A 19,108-nucleotide genomic window follows, 5' to 3' on the forward strand; every position below is an offset into this window, starting at 1 on the left:
CCCTGGCGGCAGCGGGCTGGCTGTGCGGGCTGGCCTGACAGCCGCGGGCTGGCGTGGGACGAAACCCACCCAGAGCTGCTGACACTATAAAGACATTGATTTTTTATTAACGGCTAAGCCTCTCCCCGCCCCTTCGTTACAGCTGGACTATGTTAACTCTGTCAGGCCTGCATATAGCTTTGCATTTGTAATTTGTGTTGCTTTCTGCTCTTTCTTTTAGAACATCTTGCACAGAATATTTCCAAGTCACACATGGAAACTTGCCAGTACTTGAGAGAGGAGCTACAGCAGATAACATGGCAGACTTTTCTGCAGGAAGAAATTGAGAACTATCAGAACAAGGTATAAAAGCATGCCAAACTGTGGCATGCTTTTTCTAAAGCATGGTATTTCCATAACACACTGCAAAATTCACTTTTTCACTGCTTTCTGTTTACTATCAGGAATGTATATTTTTCTGTGTTATCAAAAAATAATACACTAGAATCAAAAGCTGCAAGATGGTTAGGACATCCTTTGCATTTGTGATTTTTACAGGTACAGGAAAAGGCAAAACCTACTCCTAAAACCTGTCTTGTCTGTGACTGATAAACAAGGACAAGAAACAGACATTTTTTCAGTCCTAAATGGCATGTTGAGTTCATTTCTGAATTTGTAATCTCCCAGATCAACAACAAAAGCAGAAAGTTGTCCTTTGGTGTTTGTGTTTCCCCTGCAGAAGAGCAGCAGCGTGCTCCCGTGCCACCAGGGGTCCCATGTTTGTATTTCCATATGCCTTCAGACACAAACTGCTACCAAATGGCTACTTTTGGAAAACTGTCTTTGAAAGTATTATAAAACCACACTGCTCTTTCAATATATTTTTCATTTAAAAAAAAAAAGTTAACCTTTAAGAATATAATTTTTTCGCTCATGAGGAAATTTCATTCTCAATCATTACCAACAAATGACAAAATCACTACTTGCATGCCTTCTTTGTGTTGTTAACGAGATGATCTTTGTATGTATATTTTCATATATATCCTTAATGAAGATGAGCTAGTGAGATGCAGGACAAAATACAGTTGTTGATAGGGAAAACATGATTGTGCACTGCTAGTGTAAACTAACATTTTTTCTTGATGCAGTGAATAAAATTCCCACTGAAATCACCAGGATCTTCATACTTTGACATTTCCGGCTTATGAAATAAAAACATTCCAGCCTGGATCTTCTGACATCACTGATGAGGTCTTACGTGTTTGCACTTTCACTGATCCACATGAGGCCTTTGCTTTGAGATTAATTCCCCTGGTCTTATAGGCAGACTGCATCCAGGAATTCTGGAGAGAATTTATTCCACTTTTTTTTTTTTTTTTCAGCTCAGTTTTACTTCATGAAAATGGGCTTCCCAAACCTTGATTAGTAATTTTTCCACTTTTCTTCTCTCTCAAACAGCAAAGGGAGGTAATGTGGCAGTTATGCGCAGTCAAAATAACAGAAGCTATACAGTATGTAGTGGAATTTGCCAAACGTATTGATGGCTTTATGGAACTGTGTCAAAACGATCAAATTGTGCTTTTAAAAGCAGGTATGTGGGTCAGTTTTAAGTTCTGCTTCTATTAGTTTTGACTGAGGAAGGTGTTACCTGTATACAGTGACTATATGCACATATATACATGTTGTACAATGATCATTTAAAAATATCACATGGGGGGAACCTTATAAATGGTCTGTGTCTTTGTCTAAAGTGCTACACCTTCTTAGTTACTCTGGATAGAATGAGTTCAAGCCTACATATGAAATTTTCATTATGAAACAAAGGGAACAATGAATATGTAGAGATGGACAAGTTTAAATTATTATTTTTTTGCTTAAAAATAGTGAATAACATCTTTCAACATAAAAATCCACATTGTTCTACGCAACATGTAGCAGTAATGCCATTTACAAATACTGAACTAAGTTGTTAAAGCTTTGTGAACATAAATCTAAATGAGGTGCTTTGACTTCAGAGACTTCATTACTCCAGTAAAAAAATACTGGAGTTTATTAACATTAAATAATTTTCTTTAGCAAAAACTTCTAAAGGGGCTTATGTGAATTCTTTTAATTCTGCTAGCAAATCAAACTGTGCTTTCTTACACCACAGAAACCTACTACCCTAATCGACTGATACTGAAAGCAGAGCACAGGACATAAAAAAATCTGCACTTGCTCTTTGCAACTGAAGTCTCTACTTAAATAGTCAAACATACACTGTTTCTGTTTTAGGGTCTTTAGAGGTTGTGTTCATCAGAATGTGCCGTGCCTTTGACTCCCAGAACAACACAGTCTACTTTGATGGCAAGTATGCTAGCCCAGAGGTTTTCAAGTCCTTAGGTAAGGAAATGTCAACTATTATATTTTAGAATATAAGGTGGAAAGCAAGGGGGCAGCTGCTTTGAAAAATTCAGGCTATAGTATTCAAATAAGGGAGTTCCAAAGCTCAAGCTGCTTATTTTGTAAGCAGTCATGCTGTTTTTGTTTGAGTCCAAGCTGATTTCAGGAGTTAAAACAGCTTAACTCCATGCAGTAAAGGACTGTTGGTTTTGAAATGCAACACTTAGATCAGGGTAGAGCAGTTTGGACGCAGTTGTTAAGAACAGAATCCCAGATTCCATATCTAGTGTGACATTCTATATATCCTGTTGGAAGAGGCAGTATATTTTAAGCTAATTCTGGATACACCAAAATTGATGCTTTGGAGATGTTATTAGTGTTTTGCAATATGCGAAGTCCAGTTATTTGCAGGTAAAATATTGTAAATCAGTTTTGTTTTTACACCATAGTTTATCACTTTTATATATTTTTTCTCTGTATATTCTTGCTAATTTCAAAAGGATACAATTCAGTGGTTATAGACTTGGGATCTGATGAAAAGGCAGTGAAAATACAGCAGTGGAGAATGCTCTGCAATTACTGAAGTATTCTCTGCTTTTCTAAAACACCTCAAGGTACAAGGTCTGAGCGTAAACTGTTCAGAGAACACAATTATCAGATGTGGGTTCCAATGAAACCTAACTCTCATCTGTTACCACCCACATCTAGAAATGTAGGGTGGGTTGAGACTAAGACCTGCAGAGAAGAGCCCTTTTCCATCAGGTTGCAATCCCCTTCAAAGCAGGGCTCCACTTTTGCAAGCTGCGTAACAGCATGTGTAACAGCAGCAGTAAACCAACTTACACCTATGTGATCAAGGAAATGGATGAAAGGAGAGCGAGTTCCTTTACTGCATGAAAAGCTTTCAGACCTTGGCTTCTTCCTTTGCTCCTGCAGCATGTACCCTGTATGCATCTCTCCCCTCCCTATTCTATGTGCTCAATAGTCTTAAAATCAGTACTTTTCAAGTACACATTTTGAATCACCACTCCACAGTGACATGAAAAAATTCCACTTAGAACAGAAACAAAGCTAAACCAATTTTGACCTTGAAAATGGCTTAGGTTTTATCTGTATTTACCCCAAAAAAAAAACAATGTGGAAAAGATACAGCATGCAAAACCTTCATAATACTGGCTGCCAGGGTGTGTGAGCTGGGGACTAGTGGGGATGGGTTAATAAGCTCAAGTATGAGTGAGATCTCACTATCATCAGAGTCCTTAAGGAGAAGACCATCCACCATCCACCTGTGACATATTTCACATGTATTTTTCACCTCTATCAGAACAAATCAACAACTGTGTCTCTCTGTGGTAGTTTTAAATAATGTGGCATGAACTGTACCTTCTTTTTTGGCAGGTTGTGAAGACTTCATTAGTTTTGTGTTTGAATTTGGAAAAAGTTTATGTTCTATGCACCTGACAGAAGATGAGATAGCTTTGTTTTCTGCGTTTGTTTTAATGTCAGCAGGTAAGAGATAAAGGTTTGCTCTAGGTTTACTTGATAGAGGTAATTTTGGAGTGTTTTTAAGGATAATGTTAAGACAATCAGGTAGTGTGAAATCTAATTGTCTTTTTAAGCATCTGTCTTCAAATCATCTTCTTAAGCATCTCTGTCTTCTCTAAATTTTTTTATTTTAATAAACACATTCAACTTGTGAATTTAGGCATCAAATTGTTAAATTGGAAATCCTAATCTAAGCCCTTGTTTTCCAAATTTTCACCTCGTTAAGAACTCAGCTTCCTTGCAAAAGCTTAAATGCATGTGAGTGAGACCACTGGGTCAACCTAAGTGAACCAGGCAGAAGAAGGTAGCCACTGAATTTATAGTCAGCTTTCAGTGTATGTGAGCTTGCAGCTGCAGCAGAATTATCATGAGCATGTGACAGAATGCTGCCAGTGTCACCTCAGGGCTGTTAAGAAGGGTTGCCAGTTGTCACGAGCCGATGTTTATACTAAAATGGGAAGAACTGTTTCCCACACCAGTGTAGAGTGGTACAAAGGTAGTGAGGTAGCTTAACTATCTGTCCCTACCTTGAAAATCACTACTGAGAGTTATGTGCTGGCAGACACACGCAAGCCACCCCAAGAGTTAGCCTGAGTCTACTGTACCCGTGACTAAAATAACTTAATATTATCTTAAGTAGACACGCATAGTACTCCAGGCTCTTTGGGTCAGGTGAAACAGGATACCAGCACAGAAAGTCACTCAAGTAGGTAAATGCTCTCTTTTTAGGCTGCAGCTGAGTGGATTCGGGAGCAGTGGTGAAAAATTCTTTTAGTAGCAGTGGGATCGAGACTATCATAAATATATTCTCATGCTGTTTGCCAGATGGGAAGTATGTTAGCCCTCTGTCTTGCTATGTAGGCTACAGAACCCCACAGATCAGTTCTGCCATGCAGACGATGTAGCAGCTAATACTACTTTTATGCCAGGAAGTTTAGGAGCTTTTTTTTTTAACAGCTGAATGTTTGCTTTTGAATTTTCTGTATGTCGCTGTAGATCTTAGGAAGATCTACTCCAACTACTTGTTCCTTACGTGATGTTAGTTTCTTACTAAAAAGTTATATTCCCTGTGTAAATACCCTGCATTTTACAAACCTTGTTAGTCAATGATTAATAAATCTTACTCTGATTTGTCAATTTTTTTTAATTAGGGATTTCAAAAGTAATTTTAAATGCACATAGTAAATATACTCCAAAACCTATTAAATTTGAAACTTATTTTTCTGTGTAAGAAGTGGAAGAAAGGTTGCAAACAAGAAAGATGAGTCTGTAACAGATTTAGTACTTCCTAATGCACTATGATGTGTGCAGTACTAGACGTGTTAACTCCATTTATATTTAGATCGCTCATGGCTTCAGGAGAAAGTAAAAATTGAAAAACTCCAACAGAAGATCCAGCTAGCACTTCAACATGTCCTACAGAAGAACCACCGAGAGGATGGAATTCTAACAAAGGTAAGAATCATACTGTGGCATGTCACATGACTGTGAAAGTATGCTTTCTTATGAATGGTAAACCCAGAATTCTAAGCACCTTGTTCAAAATCAAGGTGCTTAGCTGAAACTATTTACTAAAAATTAGAAGAGGTGAAATGATGATTTACTGGGGAACAAGGTCAATAATAGTCGGAAAATAAGTATTTTAATGGTGGATGTCATTAAAATCAATGAATATTTTTACCCTTTCTCCTACACATTTCTGCCACACAATCGATTAATGCCTTAATCCTCATGAAATCTCTGCCTCTGTGATGATTAAATCATTATAACATGCAATATCCAAACTAACCTTGTTTTTCAGTCTTCCATGAGAAGTTACCCAGACAGTCTTTTTCTCAGCAGTTCTTCCAAATGCTGATGCCTAGAGAAAAAGACACACATCCTATTATACTAATTTAATGTATCTTCACATGGTTTTAAAAAATTGGAAAAGTAGTGTGATAGTAAAAAATAATTAATCTAAAGAACTGGAGAAGGGTAAGCACTTTTAGTTTACTTTAGAACTCCACCCAGCTTATGCTTAGTTTCACACCACAGAATTAAGACTAGAAGCAAGATGGGCCAGCCCAGGTTTTGCAGATTGTCCCCATTTCAAATCCTAGCTCATACAATTCTTTTCCCAGAATATACTTTGGAGACATTTGTTGGCAGAAAGTTTCTTTCTTGGGCTTTGATATAATGTACTTGGTAAGTTCAGGGAGTACCGTAGTGATATTTTTGAAGTACAGATTTTTCTGGTCTGTTCCTTTTCACCTGCCTTGGCAGAAATTTAAAAAGTCTAATCTATTGCATTGCCAGTTCCCTCCATAGTATTCAGTGGGTTTAATACAAGTAGTCAGAACTCCTGCCTTCCAAGTTAATGACTAAGCTACACAAATGAAGATCCAGCCAGTGCTTGGAAGGCAAGTGAGGAAACCAAATGATACATTTTCCTAGGAACTTAAAATATTATAAACAGCATTAATCTATTACTTACATGGCTTTTTAGTTTCCTCTTTATTTTTTTATCTTTTTTTTTTTTTAATCTAACATAACAAAACATTTGTGGTTACTCATCTGAAATGTCCCTGTTCAGGGAAACAACTGAAGTGAACTCCAAGTGTTGGAGAGAGCTTTAAGCTTAAGAGCAAGATTGGGAGGCCTGGTTTTATATATGACCATATGACTTCTGTTCATTTTTTTACAGTTAATATGCAAAGTGTCTACTTTAAGAGCACTGTGTGGACGACATACAGAAAAGCTTATGGCATTTAAAGCAATATACCCAGACATTGTACGACTTCATTTTCCTCCACTTTACAAGGAGTTGTTCACTTCAGAATTTGAGCCAGCGATGCAAATTGATGGGTAAACGTATCACCTGAGCACTTCTAGAATGTCTGAAGTACAAACATTAAAATAAAGGAAAGGAAAAGAAAAAAAAAAGGAAAAAAAAAAAAAAAAAGAAAACCAAGACACTTTATATGGCCCTGCACAGACCTAGGGAGCCAACACACTGCACATCTCTTGGTGGTCGGGGTCAGGCGAAGGATGGGAAACAATGAAACAAAGTTGAACTTGTTTTTCTCATGCATATGATTTCCATTATGCCTACAAATATGGACCCTTTTTCTGTCTCAGCTTCTCAATCCTTGACCTCTGTTTACACAGACTGAGGGTACTAATGTCAGAAGGTTGTTTTCTCCTGTAGTTCACTGCCCAGACTTTTGACAGAACAATCAATTTGTTGATCAGAACAGAGAGTCCACCTAGTAATCAGCGACTGGTGTGCATTGCAGAGATTTCAGCATCAGTTTGCACAACTTGCTCATTGTTTCATGAAGGACAATTTTTTCACCTACCACTGTTTGCCAGTAGACAGAACGGCATGAAAAGGGTCCATAGCAATAGCAACAATAGCATTATAATATATTACAGGGTAAATGGGCATGAAGACTATATATAGCAAAAGAGATATTGTTTATATATTGTTTTAATTAATATAAAATGTAGTTACTGGTATAGCTTTTCTTGTTGAATTGATAAGGCACTTTCATTTTGCACCTTTTTTCTTTAAATTAAATGCTAGCGTGTTCATTGTTGTGTTGCATGTGCACCAGAAATTCAAGTTTAACTGAAAAAGGTCTGGCAGGTACTGGTACATTGGGAGGTATTTATGCTGCTGTTTTCCATGTTACTTTTGAAGAGAGGCTGGTCATATCCTGAAATGGTTACACAGATTTTTTTATGAGTTGAAAATAATGACAATTTTCTAAATTAAAATCAGCTTTTCACCATTAATTTCAAAGGTACTTCTATTTTCAAATCTTTCAAACCTGGATGTTTAAAATGATATGCCTAGATTCAGATTTAGGTGCACAAGACAAATGCCTCATTTTCAAAGATGCTGAACTTTTTCCATGGTCAAAGTTAAACTGGGCAATTATGGATCACTTACAAATGGATAACACAGCATCCCTGAAAATCAGCCTATTAAATAAAGTGTATTTCTACCCACTATAAACCCAGGTTTGAAAGTATTTACTCAAGTCTATATCTACAGTAGAAGTATGTGTGTACGACATGTACGTGGAAAAGTTTATATATAGTATTACATACTTTTGTACTCCATATTGTAAACAATGCCTTCAAACTCCAAACTCTAGACTATCACAACCCATAGGTTTGTCTTCAGTGAGATGAGACACTGACCCATGTTCTTCTGACATCCAGCAATTCAATTGCAGGTAGCTGAACACAGAAGTCCATTACTCTCTTTATTTAAGAAGATGCACTTTAAAGTTTATCAGATGAGGACAGACTAACAAAGTAAAGGCACACAGTGCTAGAAAGCACTATTTTGTACTGTGTGTAATGCCTGCAAAACATTGAGATCATAAATCTGCATTCTCTAATACTGAAATTCCCATATTGTGTAACCAAGCAATAAGCTGAATCTTGCAGTCATCATTATTCATTACCATTCCCCATCATTCTTCCATTTAGGAAGAATACTGTCTCTGAGCAATTTTGTCAATTAAGCCTAGTTTTGAAGGAAGCAGAATCAGAATAAATGACATCACAAAATAAACTGGCTGTTTGAGCCAGAGGTGCATAATTGGTTTGGACAAGGTAAGGATGTATAACTGGATGCCTTGCAGGCCTACACAAAAGAAGTTTCTGATTAAGTATGTAACAAAAAGCCAGAAACTTTGAAAAAGGAATGAGACAGGGTATGCTGTTTATCCAAGGATACACAATTTCTCTCATATATATTATAGTCAGTGAGAAGTAAGAGAAGCCTAACTATTTTAAACATGAGAATTAGGTCAGTGGGTTATTATAAGCAAAACAGAGGTTTATTCTGTGACTTGAATATGTTTCCTTTGGGGTATATTTGAGATACTTAGCTACGACACCTATTAAAAACTATAGTCTGCCGCATCAGGGAAGCTTACAGCTATCACTCATCTATCTCTGTGTTTCAAAAGGAGGGAGATTGATGTTTCCCCTCAAAGCAGTGTGTATGGGATGGGAACAGCTGCATCTCTGTGAGCACTGGGAGGGAGGCATGGGAGGGTTCTTGGCAAAAGTTCATGGAACTGTCCTTTTACTGCTCTATCCTGCCTGTTCACAAAGAGGCAGCTCACAACCCAGAACATGCTCTCTCCAGTCTCACTGTAACACTTTCCTAGAATCATTGTTTGCTTTATTGGAGTAACTGGCATGATATGGTACTTTCAATCTAATGTGTGTTCCTATTTTTAAAACAACCTTTTAACTAACAAATGTTTTCTGAATGTGACCAGCCTTAGGTGCTAGTCCTGTAAAGATCAACTAAACTTAATCTCAGTGTCAACTAATGAAGTAAGACCTGTAGTTTTTAGAGTGAGATACAACTCCTACTTCTGACAATAAGTAGACTACCAGGAAAAATATTTGGGGATTAATTTTCAGTCACATCCTTTTCTTACCTTTTTCTGATGAATTAGTACTTTATTAGTAGTACTTTACGGGGCATTTAAGTGCCAATGGTTTTGTATGTACAACCATAAGTCATTGACAAAACCGGTTTTTGGAGCATTTACTAATAAAATACATAACCATAAAAAGGTTCCAGATAGAGCCTTAGCTGAAAGCCCTTTGTATCTGAAAACAGCTTGGGATGTGATCTTCCAGGCCAGAAGATGCTGTCATTTTTGCCCATGGGAGCTCCTATGTATCGGAACCTTGTGAAATCAGGCTGTGCACTTATCCCAATAACTACTTTCCTGATCACAGTTAACAGCCACTTGGCAATAGGATATTATTTTTGTTTTGGTCTTTATGGGAGAGGCCAAGGGGAGGGATACAGCATGGCAGATGTGCTGGTAAGACTTCTGTTGCCAAGAAGGCTTTCATGAAAGGGGACGTAGAATAACATCAGAGTGGCTGGTCAGAGCAAGGGTCGTGTAAGACCCAACGCAGCAGAGGAAATGCTCTCTGCAGAACCTCTGGGACTGTGACCTGGTATCAGATGATCAACCAGTCGGTTAAAAAAACACATCTGGAGTCCATGGATATTCATAAGTATTTTCAAAGTCTACCTAGTTCACTACAAAGAAAAAGATGAGGACAGCTGAAGAAACAGGAACAGTATTTTGGTTTTGAATTATCTGTTCCTTAAAGTCTGCAAAGAGATTTTCATTGGGTATTTTATCTATTCATAGAGATGTTCTAGCTTTCTAGGAAAGAGATACTTGTACTACACTGCCAGTAGTATAGTAATGTACTTCAACATCTCCAGCATTGTTTGATGTTTTAAAAACTATGAAATTAGGTGAAAAGGGAGGCTGGTTTTAAGTTTGGTTGTTCTTTATTAAATCTTAGTATGGATACCAAGCTATCTGTGTGTATGTGTACCTGTGTGTGTGAGAGAGAGAGAGAGTATATTTGTGTGTGCACATGAATATATGTGTGGGTATGTGTGAGTGGCTGCTTCTAGGCTGTTAAGTGTCAATGGAATAAAGAAAATGTATTCAAAATACTTAAGTCAATAATAGAAGGTGGAAAAAAGATTTATTCTATACAAAGCCTTGTCTGGACCACTTTAGAGAGACTTCTATTTTTTTAACCCTTCTATAAATGTTTGATGGCACTTGAAATATTCCTGCAATAAAATGTGATTTGTGTAAACATTAAAAAAAAGATTTTGTAATGTGAAACAATGAAAGAAAGTAATGTAATTTTTCTAAAAAACAAAAAAAAAACACAAATGAACGAACTTTGTATTATTTTCTTGATGGAATTTGTCTATTTGTCTTTGGAAAACTTTTTATTTCATTGAATGTGCCATAGTAGAGGTGTCTTTTCTTTTTCCTTCTTTTTTTTTGTTTGTTTTTTACATTTTAGATTAAAGGAATAGCTGTGTTCCGACATTCCAAAATGCAAGATGACATAGCAGTCATGATTAAAAGGTTTGATTAGTAAGCTTCAATCATTGTTGCTTTTTTTGCACATGTTCTTCATTCCTCTACAGTGCAATATGTACATAGAGCACTTGCGGGTGTAACCTTGATCCCTCAGGGAAAAATACATATTTGTACAGGATTTTTCTTTTTTTTTATGCCTTTTTTTCTTTTCTTTTTTTTTTTTTTTTTTGTGTTTGTTTTTGCAAAGGAATGTCGATTGAATCACCTGTCTATTGTTGAGGGGCAGCCAGATAATAATCCTAACCACTGTCACAAAACAATGATTGTTTAAATTTTGTGCCCTTTTATTATTAAAAAAAGAAAAATAAAATTATTTTCTGACAGTTCTTTGTGCTGATTGGTGATAAAAAGGGTAAATAGATAAGCACCTTATGATTGACTTAACTGTGAATGACAATCCATCTCGTTATCAACAACAGAAGCCCTTTCATTTTGGAGCTGGGGTTAAGAGTCAGAAACTAATGTGCTCAGGGATCTTCTAAAACTCTTCAACAGGGTGGCCAGTACTACTGGTGGAACAAATTACTTTTAAAAAAAATATGCTAGTATTTATTTCCTCTCCCCCCCAGGCACAAGAGAACTGGATATTTTTTTGTAACTAAATGCTCTATGTGTGCCTCATTCTCACTCAGTTTTGCAATATAGCTGCTCTTTGGTCTTGATTTTGTTCAAAATAAAAGTACTCCAAAGAGTGCAAAGGTTTTGCAATTACATTTTAAAAAATAAATTAATGCTGACCCATTAAGCAAAGGATTTAAATTAATTTCAGTACCCTGTGGACATTTTTATAATGATAGGACTATTTTTCCAGCTGAATTTTTTTCAATACAAAATGAGTTTTCAGTATGTAAATTATTGTCAAAGAAAACAAATCAGTTTGTGATAGTACAAGGTAATCATTAGATTTCAACACTGAAGTCACACAAGAAGGAAAACATCTGCAGGAATACAAGAACAACACTTCAGACATTCTCTTGTCATTGCTGCATATGCTTCATAGTAAAGAAAAAATCCTGACTAAAAAGCAACAGTGAGGCTGAAGACATTTTTGTATCTAGTACATCAAATACAGCAATTCCAAGTTATTTCAGTGACACCAAACCCAACAGTGTCTAGGGGAGTCTCCACATGCCAAATTGTAGGATTCTGGAGGCCTGTCCCAATTAGCCTTGTTCTAGGGCTTCACATTCTTTTGAAAATGCAAGTAGAAATGTAAGTAAATACAAACAACATTAGCAAGATTTCAAGACTTCGGTTAGATTGGGAAGAGAGTGAATTTCTCCACCAAACATGTCTGTCGGCTTGCAAAAAGCATCAGTTCTCCAGTATCTTAGGTTACTGAGGGTTTTTTCACCAGGTATGCAGCTTACAGTTGTTTACTGTAGGTTGCTTTATAAACAGGGACACCTTTCTTACCGTTTTACAAGCTGATGGTTGAGTTTAGGTTGGAATGGCCACCCAAGACAGACAACTGCTCTGAGCAACCTGGTCTAGTGGGAGGTGACCCTGCCCATGCAGGGGGGTTGGAATTAGATTATCTTTCAGGTCCTTTCCAACCCAAACCATTCTGTGATCCTATGATTCTGTGAAGTATAACCCCTTGATCAGGTTGTGTTGTGGCATCTTTTTTACATACATGCCTATCAGTTGAACATACTGTTAATAAATACAATCTGTTAGAAGTTTGAACTATGTAGTGGAGTGAGCGAAACATTCTATCTTTTTTTTAATTGATATTCCCCAGTCTGAACTTGACAAACGAAACAGGCTGCACAGTACAAGGTGTGCATGCAAACAATGTGTGTTTTTTTCCTCCCTACGTTTCTAAACTCCCCAATGCTGATAAACTTACTAATACACGTCAGAAACCGCATTTACTATCCAATATACAAATACACAATTTTCTCTGGAGTATTCAGTATATTAAATTCTACCTGTGCTAAACTGATTCAGATTGCACAGAAGAAACACCTATATTTTCATTAGCTGGAGAAATGTAACTATTAGAAATATTTTTCATTATTAATACTAATATTTATTATGTTCAAAGATTAATCCATTAATATATTTGAATATTACCCATCTATTTTCTTTATGCTTAAATATTCCTGTTAGTAAATCATTTGGTGGAAATGAGGGCAAATGCATATGGATACCAAATAGAACAACAAAAAAAGTTTTAAAATTTAAATGTGAATTTATTTTAAAATTGCAGTATATGCTTTAATCCTAGTACTGTGATAATAGCTCGCTAAATAATGCTAAGTCACTGGACTTGAGGGGGAAAATATGTAACATTTAGGGTAATATACAGTCTATCTTTAGAACTTTATTCAGGTACTAAATAGAATTCTGACATCAAAGTACAAGCTGTATTCTACCTTTTTCATTTGTAGTGTTGCTGTTTATATTTCTTTTTTTTTTGCCTTTATCATTGGTAGAATATAGCAATAACTTTATAGCAATAAGTAGGCTATCCAAATAAGAAACAAAATGTGATAAAGGCTTCAGATCAATACTCATAGGTTCATTTCTTCTGCCACTATGTTCACTTGTATGTCTTTCCTCACCATCTCATTACTTTTTCAAGCTGAACTTCACAATGTAGTTGTTCAACTTGATGTGTGACATCACAACTTTTTGTTAACTTCTGCATGTTTTTGGTGTTCAAATGTCCTTTGTATACTTATTTTCCTGTAAGTCAGTGTTTCTCAAGCTTTTTGAAAGTGCAATCCGTCTGGGCTGTATTTCTTCATCAGGCTCTATGTGTTGGAATTAACTTACTTTGTCTGGGGCAGGGAGTGTGAACCAGCTGTACTTACTGGCAGCACTTCCTAACTAAAGGAACTGAGCTGCTGCTAGTACTAACTCCGTGGCTACTTCAAATGCTTGCAGCCAACAGCCAGCCAGCTCTTCCAGCTCCTCCAGGCTGCGGGGGCTGAGCTGCACCCAGCTAGTGGGACAAGTTCCCTGGGCAGCACGCTGGTCTGCAGCCAGCACAGCTCCGCGCTGGGGAGCCGAGCTGCTGCACTTCACACAGAACCCAGCTACCTTTGCCTGACGTGGTGTTTTGATCATAATCTAAACACTTTGGCAACTTTTGAATGGTTGTGACTTTCGTTTGAGAAACACTACCCTAAATTACCCCACAAAGTCTTAATGTAGATGCACAAACTTTACAGGAACTTGCAGTCTGTAACGCTATATCTAATGCAGAGAATTCATAAGCAATACAGTGAATTTAATTTCACAAAAAGGCATACGTACTGTACACCTTTCTAAATCCAAAATGTTCCTCATTTCTACATTGATTTAGAAACAAGTTACAGAACAGTGGTGAATATCTGAACTATTAGGACATTAACTGGCTGCTTCTTTATGTGTAATTGTATTGTCTGCCTGCTCCTTTTCTGGAGATGTGTTTTTGTATTGGATGTTTGGGCCAACGGGAGGCTTCAAGCTACAGTGTATTTTCCCAGATTAAATATATTTAACATATGACAAACCCCAGACAAGGCTTTTTAAAATGTATAAAGTACTGCAGTGTTCGGTGGTTTATTTGCAATCTGTTTTCAATGTTGTCCATTTTTATGGCACCTTTAACAATAATCTTGTTTCCAAAGTACAAAAAAAGGTTAAAAATACTCTAGCCATAACTGAATGTCAAGCAATAAAAACAAATGACTTTTTGTGCATAGATTTAAAAGAAATACAAGTTTTAGACATCTGCATGTAAATGCAATATCTTGTTTACTGCTTTCTTAAACTTGAGCAACTGATTCCTTATTTTACTACTAATTTAAGGACTTGTAATGGCCTGTAAACATTTTATCTTGCTCTATTCTTTCAACTCTAACTTTGTCTCTGCTTTGCAGTCATAATATTTAATGTTGTTCTGCTCACCTCTATACAGTTAACTTTTTGCTTTCATTCTGTATAGATAAAGTTATACTATAAACAGCCTACACAGTGCAAATATTTATCTGTTTATCAAATACCACATTATGCTGTATAATATCTGTTTTACTATATAATCTATTTTAGACATAGCTGTTTAGAACTAGAGTGTGCTATTTTTGTGTTTTTCTGATGTGTGGTGCTAGATAAGTTACTTTTGTGAACAAAAGCAAACAAACCCCTTTTATTCCTAGACAATACCACCTTTGGGTCTTGTTAATTTCACTGAGTATAACTATATATAAATATATATATATTTGTGTATATATATATATATACACCAACATATGCCCAACAAGTACCTGTATCAGAGTACATGATTTGGGACATGGTTTTCTCTTTAAATGCATAGTGTCATTATATAAATTATTCTATAGTATATTTAATAAGGAGAAAATTACTTCACCAGTACAGATACTTGATATCAAGTGTAGAATTTTTTCTACATTATTAACATTATTAATTATTAACATTATTAAAAATGTTCTGTCCAGCTTGTTATCCTTTTGGTTACTAAAACAGTCTGCCTGTACTGTATCAGAAAAAAAGAAAATAATCTGCCAGTATAAAGCAATTACAACACTTGTCTGTCTGAATGGGAGGTAGTTATTTGGCTTGTTGGAAGAGTTCTATCCTGGTGTTGCGTCTGATATTTATAGATGTTATTCTGTTGGGTGCCTTCCTCCCTCTTCACTTTAAATAGGATCTGTACACAAACTGTGGATGTTACAAGGCCATGCCTACACACTTAAGTCCATTTACTGTAAATAGGAATTTTCTGTAAATCTTCCATGATAGATGGATGGTTAAATTTAGTCCTTGAATATGCTTTATAAATTGTCCATACAATACCCAAGGACAGCCACTTGCAACTAAAGTTAATTAAGAAGTGGAATTTGCAACATTTTGTCAGGTCTAGGGGTTTTGTTTTTATTTTTCATTTATACCTTAATTTACATAGTCATGTGCCCTTAAAAGTATTCCTGTCCCCTCTTCCCTTCATTTTAGATATTGTTTTCATGGTAATTCTTAAAAACTGATGGATATCAAATATCTAACTAAGGAGGTAATTAACCTTTTAAATATTTATTAGAATTTTTCTGTAATATTACTGAATTTATAAGATCTTTAGCAAAGATTTTTGAGCAATTTATTAAATACAATGTTTCTGTTTACTGCACTTTTTGATAATAGGAGGTAGTGAATTTTAAAGCCATTATTCTTGGCTTCCATGCACTGCTTTTATACCCTCAATCCAAGGAATATATATATATAAATAATTTTTTTTAAACAGCAAACATACTGTTGTCCTAAAAAGAAATACAACCTTTACTGCACCATGGGTATATTTTCATAAGTGGAATGTTTAATTGCGAACACTATCAGGACAATTATAAAAACCTCTTGAAGCTACAATCTTATTTAAATATAAGCCATGACAATTTTATTTTCCCTTGTTGATTTAAGTCACCTTTTAATATTTTCAAAGAGAAGAAAACTCGTTCTTAAATTTGTATGTACTGACCTATACATAATGCTAGGAACATGTTTTCCCTGTTGTTTTAATTTTAATAGTTTGATATATTTATGGAAGACCATTTGGTTAACATACACTCACCCTGTTACTAAACGTTCAACATAACAAGACCAGAATAAATGCTGATTACAAATATAAATCAGTTTGAAGATTAAGCACATAGACTTCAAAAACCTCGTTGAGTGATAGCTCAAATTTCTGTAAATACACGAGTTTAAATGCAATTATACTGTACATGTAAATATATGCTGTCTGTTATGTGTACAGTATGTATAAATTCCTTTTCTAGCCACAATAAAATGTAAGCCATCAAGAGGAATACTAAAGTGGTATTGTACTAAACCTTTGCTAATGATCTTTACCCAATCACTTAACTTTTCACTTTCATGGACCTTTCAAACTCACTCTTATGAATAGCCTGCTTATATTCAAGTTTGTTATTTTACTCAGTCCCAAAAGAAGTATTTTGATTCATTTTGTAAATATGATTGTAAAAATAAGAGATTTAATGTTGTCTTTTAAATACTCCAATTTTCATTCTAATATGAATGTTGTTATATTGTACTTAGAAACTGTACCTTTAATATTACATTACCTTTATTAAGTGCATTGAACACATCGATTTTAGATGTGCTTTATGTACTGTTATCCTGTAATAAAACTTCAGCTTCTAATGGAAAAATCTGTCTTAATTTGTTGTCAGTAGCATCTTTTTTGTTTTTCTGAATTGTGGTTTATTAGGTTTATTCCTGAAGGAATGCACTGTTACAAAATTAGGCTGTGCTTCCAAGCCCATATGTCTGTGCTATTTAGTGCATACATCAAGTAATGTTTGGCAGCAAGGAAACAAGACAACTCCTGAGCACCTTTTAAGCTCCTCTTTTGGCCACCAAGAGCTTTAAACCTCCTCAGAATCAATTGGATTAATCCTTGAAGGTGTTGTCTAGTTTGAAATCACAGTTCACTGCATCAAGTGCAACACACAAGAAGTCTGGCTTAAGAGCCTCCCAGTGACTTTGGAAATACTGCTTTGGGCTAGATATGAATGGGGATCTGAGTGTCAAAATTGATGTTTCAATACAATTCAGGCATCAAAATTCAAAGTTGCAGCTCCTCTCTGCTGTGCTAACTTTGAGTGCACCTGAACGTCAGCAGCATGCTTGGTAGTAGGACTTCAGGCATGTAAAATTCTACTTCTGCACCTACCCAGAAATGCCACAGTCTTTATATGCCTGGCCATGATCCAAAAACAGGTATTACTCCGGTTTGAAGCACTGTATCTGGAAGCAGGCTTCACCTGCAGATCAGGTCTGCAAAACAATTACTGTAAATAATTGTTTTCCCAGGACTGCAGCACTAGGTAGTGCCATTTGTTCTACAGCTGCATGAGTAAAAGCAGTCTTTGAGACACTGAAAATACAAATTTAATTTTCTCATTCTCAGGACATCATGCGAAATCTCTTCCTGCACAGGAGTGTTCCTAACCACCAGGATAAAGGTTAGGAAACAACTATATGAACAAATGTATCTGTTCTATATAAAACACAGGAATCTTTCTGAATTGAGAGACAAAATGAGGATTCTGCCCATGATGAATGCTGAACTGTAGGTTTAGGAGGTGGTGTTTTTGACCCCCAACACACAGAATGGGTGGGGTTGCCTAGAATCAGTTGCCCAGGAGCATGTTTTGAGTATCTCCAAGGTTGGTGACTCTAAACCTCCCTGGGCAACCTGTGCCAGCCCCTAAGCACCCTCAGTGAAAAAGTGTTTCCTGATGTTGATGTTTATGTCACAGAAGTAGATTTTTGGGAGATGCAGACTGAAATAGGATTTAACCAGTCACTTCACAATTCGAGACGTCTTCTAATCATTTGGCTATAAAACTTATCATACCTGGATTTTGAAGTAAGATTACTGCTTATAAAGCTGCCTCCATGACTGTGGGCTCTGGGCGGACCCAGTAGGGAGACAGAAACCTGAGATACGCAAACCTAAAAAGTGCAAAATTAAAATCAAATTACATTCTTAAAACTGATCTTCTAACAAGCTAAGGAGACTCTATTGTTGGTGGGTTTGGATATCATTCTGAATTACCTCGGTATTTTTACGTATTTGTTTATAGTGCCCAGAGTTTTAGTTAAAGGACATGGGGCTGTGAACGCTTTGCTTGCTTGATGCCACAATCCTTCCCTCATTTCTCCATCTGTAAAGCTGTGATGGGGATCACCTTTCCTTTTAACACCACAAATAGATGGGTACTTCCCTCACCTAAACCTACAGGTACTGAGAAAAATTCAATTCCACCTTTACCACACCGGGAAGCCTCATCACCATCATAATGATGATGTCCACATCCAAGGAAACTGGAGGCCTAGAGGAGGGAAGCTGGTAAACGCAGCAACCTCCACAGGGCACCTGTTACACGCGGCCGCCAACTCCACTCAGGCCGCCAAGCAGAACCCGGCCCCGCCACCGCTCACACCCTGGGCGGGATCTGCCGCTCGAGGCACGCAAGTGCTCAGGGCCACACCTTAGTGAAAAACGGTGGTGAGAGCGGAGCACACAACGCGGAGAAGCCCTAGGCGCATTTCTACCCCCGGCGTGGCGGGGCCCAGAGCGGCCCGGGCCTCAGCAGCGCGTTGCTCTCCCTGCCGTCGCTATCACCCTCACCCTCCCTAGTCTCCGCTGCCACAAGATGGCGGCCGCAGGCCCTGCACCAGCTGTTCGAGCCCGTGCTGCTATTGGCTGGGCCCCCAAC

The 19,108-nt window shown here is 36.9% G+C and overlaps 1 protein-coding gene across 1 annotated transcript in view; it reads left to right on the top strand.

The window, feature by feature from the left end:
* Positions 1-8,218, top strand: part of RORA (RAR-related orphan receptor A) — a 237,963-nt gene extending 229,745 nt beyond the window's left edge. Inside the window, exons 6-11 of the mRNA XM_009994391.1 lie at positions 221-342; positions 1,438-1,570; positions 2,254-2,361; positions 3,760-3,870; positions 5,249-5,361; positions 6,593-8,218. Of these exons, the coding sequence (XP_009992693.1) occupies positions 221-342; positions 1,438-1,570; positions 2,254-2,361; positions 3,760-3,870; positions 5,249-5,361; positions 6,593-6,757 (752 nt within the window). The 3' untranslated portion in view covers positions 6,758-8,218. The remainder of the gene's footprint in view (positions 1-220; positions 343-1,437; positions 1,571-2,253; positions 2,362-3,759; positions 3,871-5,248; positions 5,362-6,592) is intronic.
* Positions 8,219-19,108: the final 10,890 nt, after the last annotated feature.

This window comes from Chaetura pelagica, unplaced genomic scaffold (assembly GCF_000747805.2).
Source record: "Chaetura pelagica isolate M959 unplaced genomic scaffold, ChaPel_1.0 scaffold222, whole genome shotgun sequence".
Lineage (NCBI taxonomy): Eukaryota > Metazoa > Chordata > Aves > Apodiformes > Apodidae > Chaetura > Chaetura pelagica.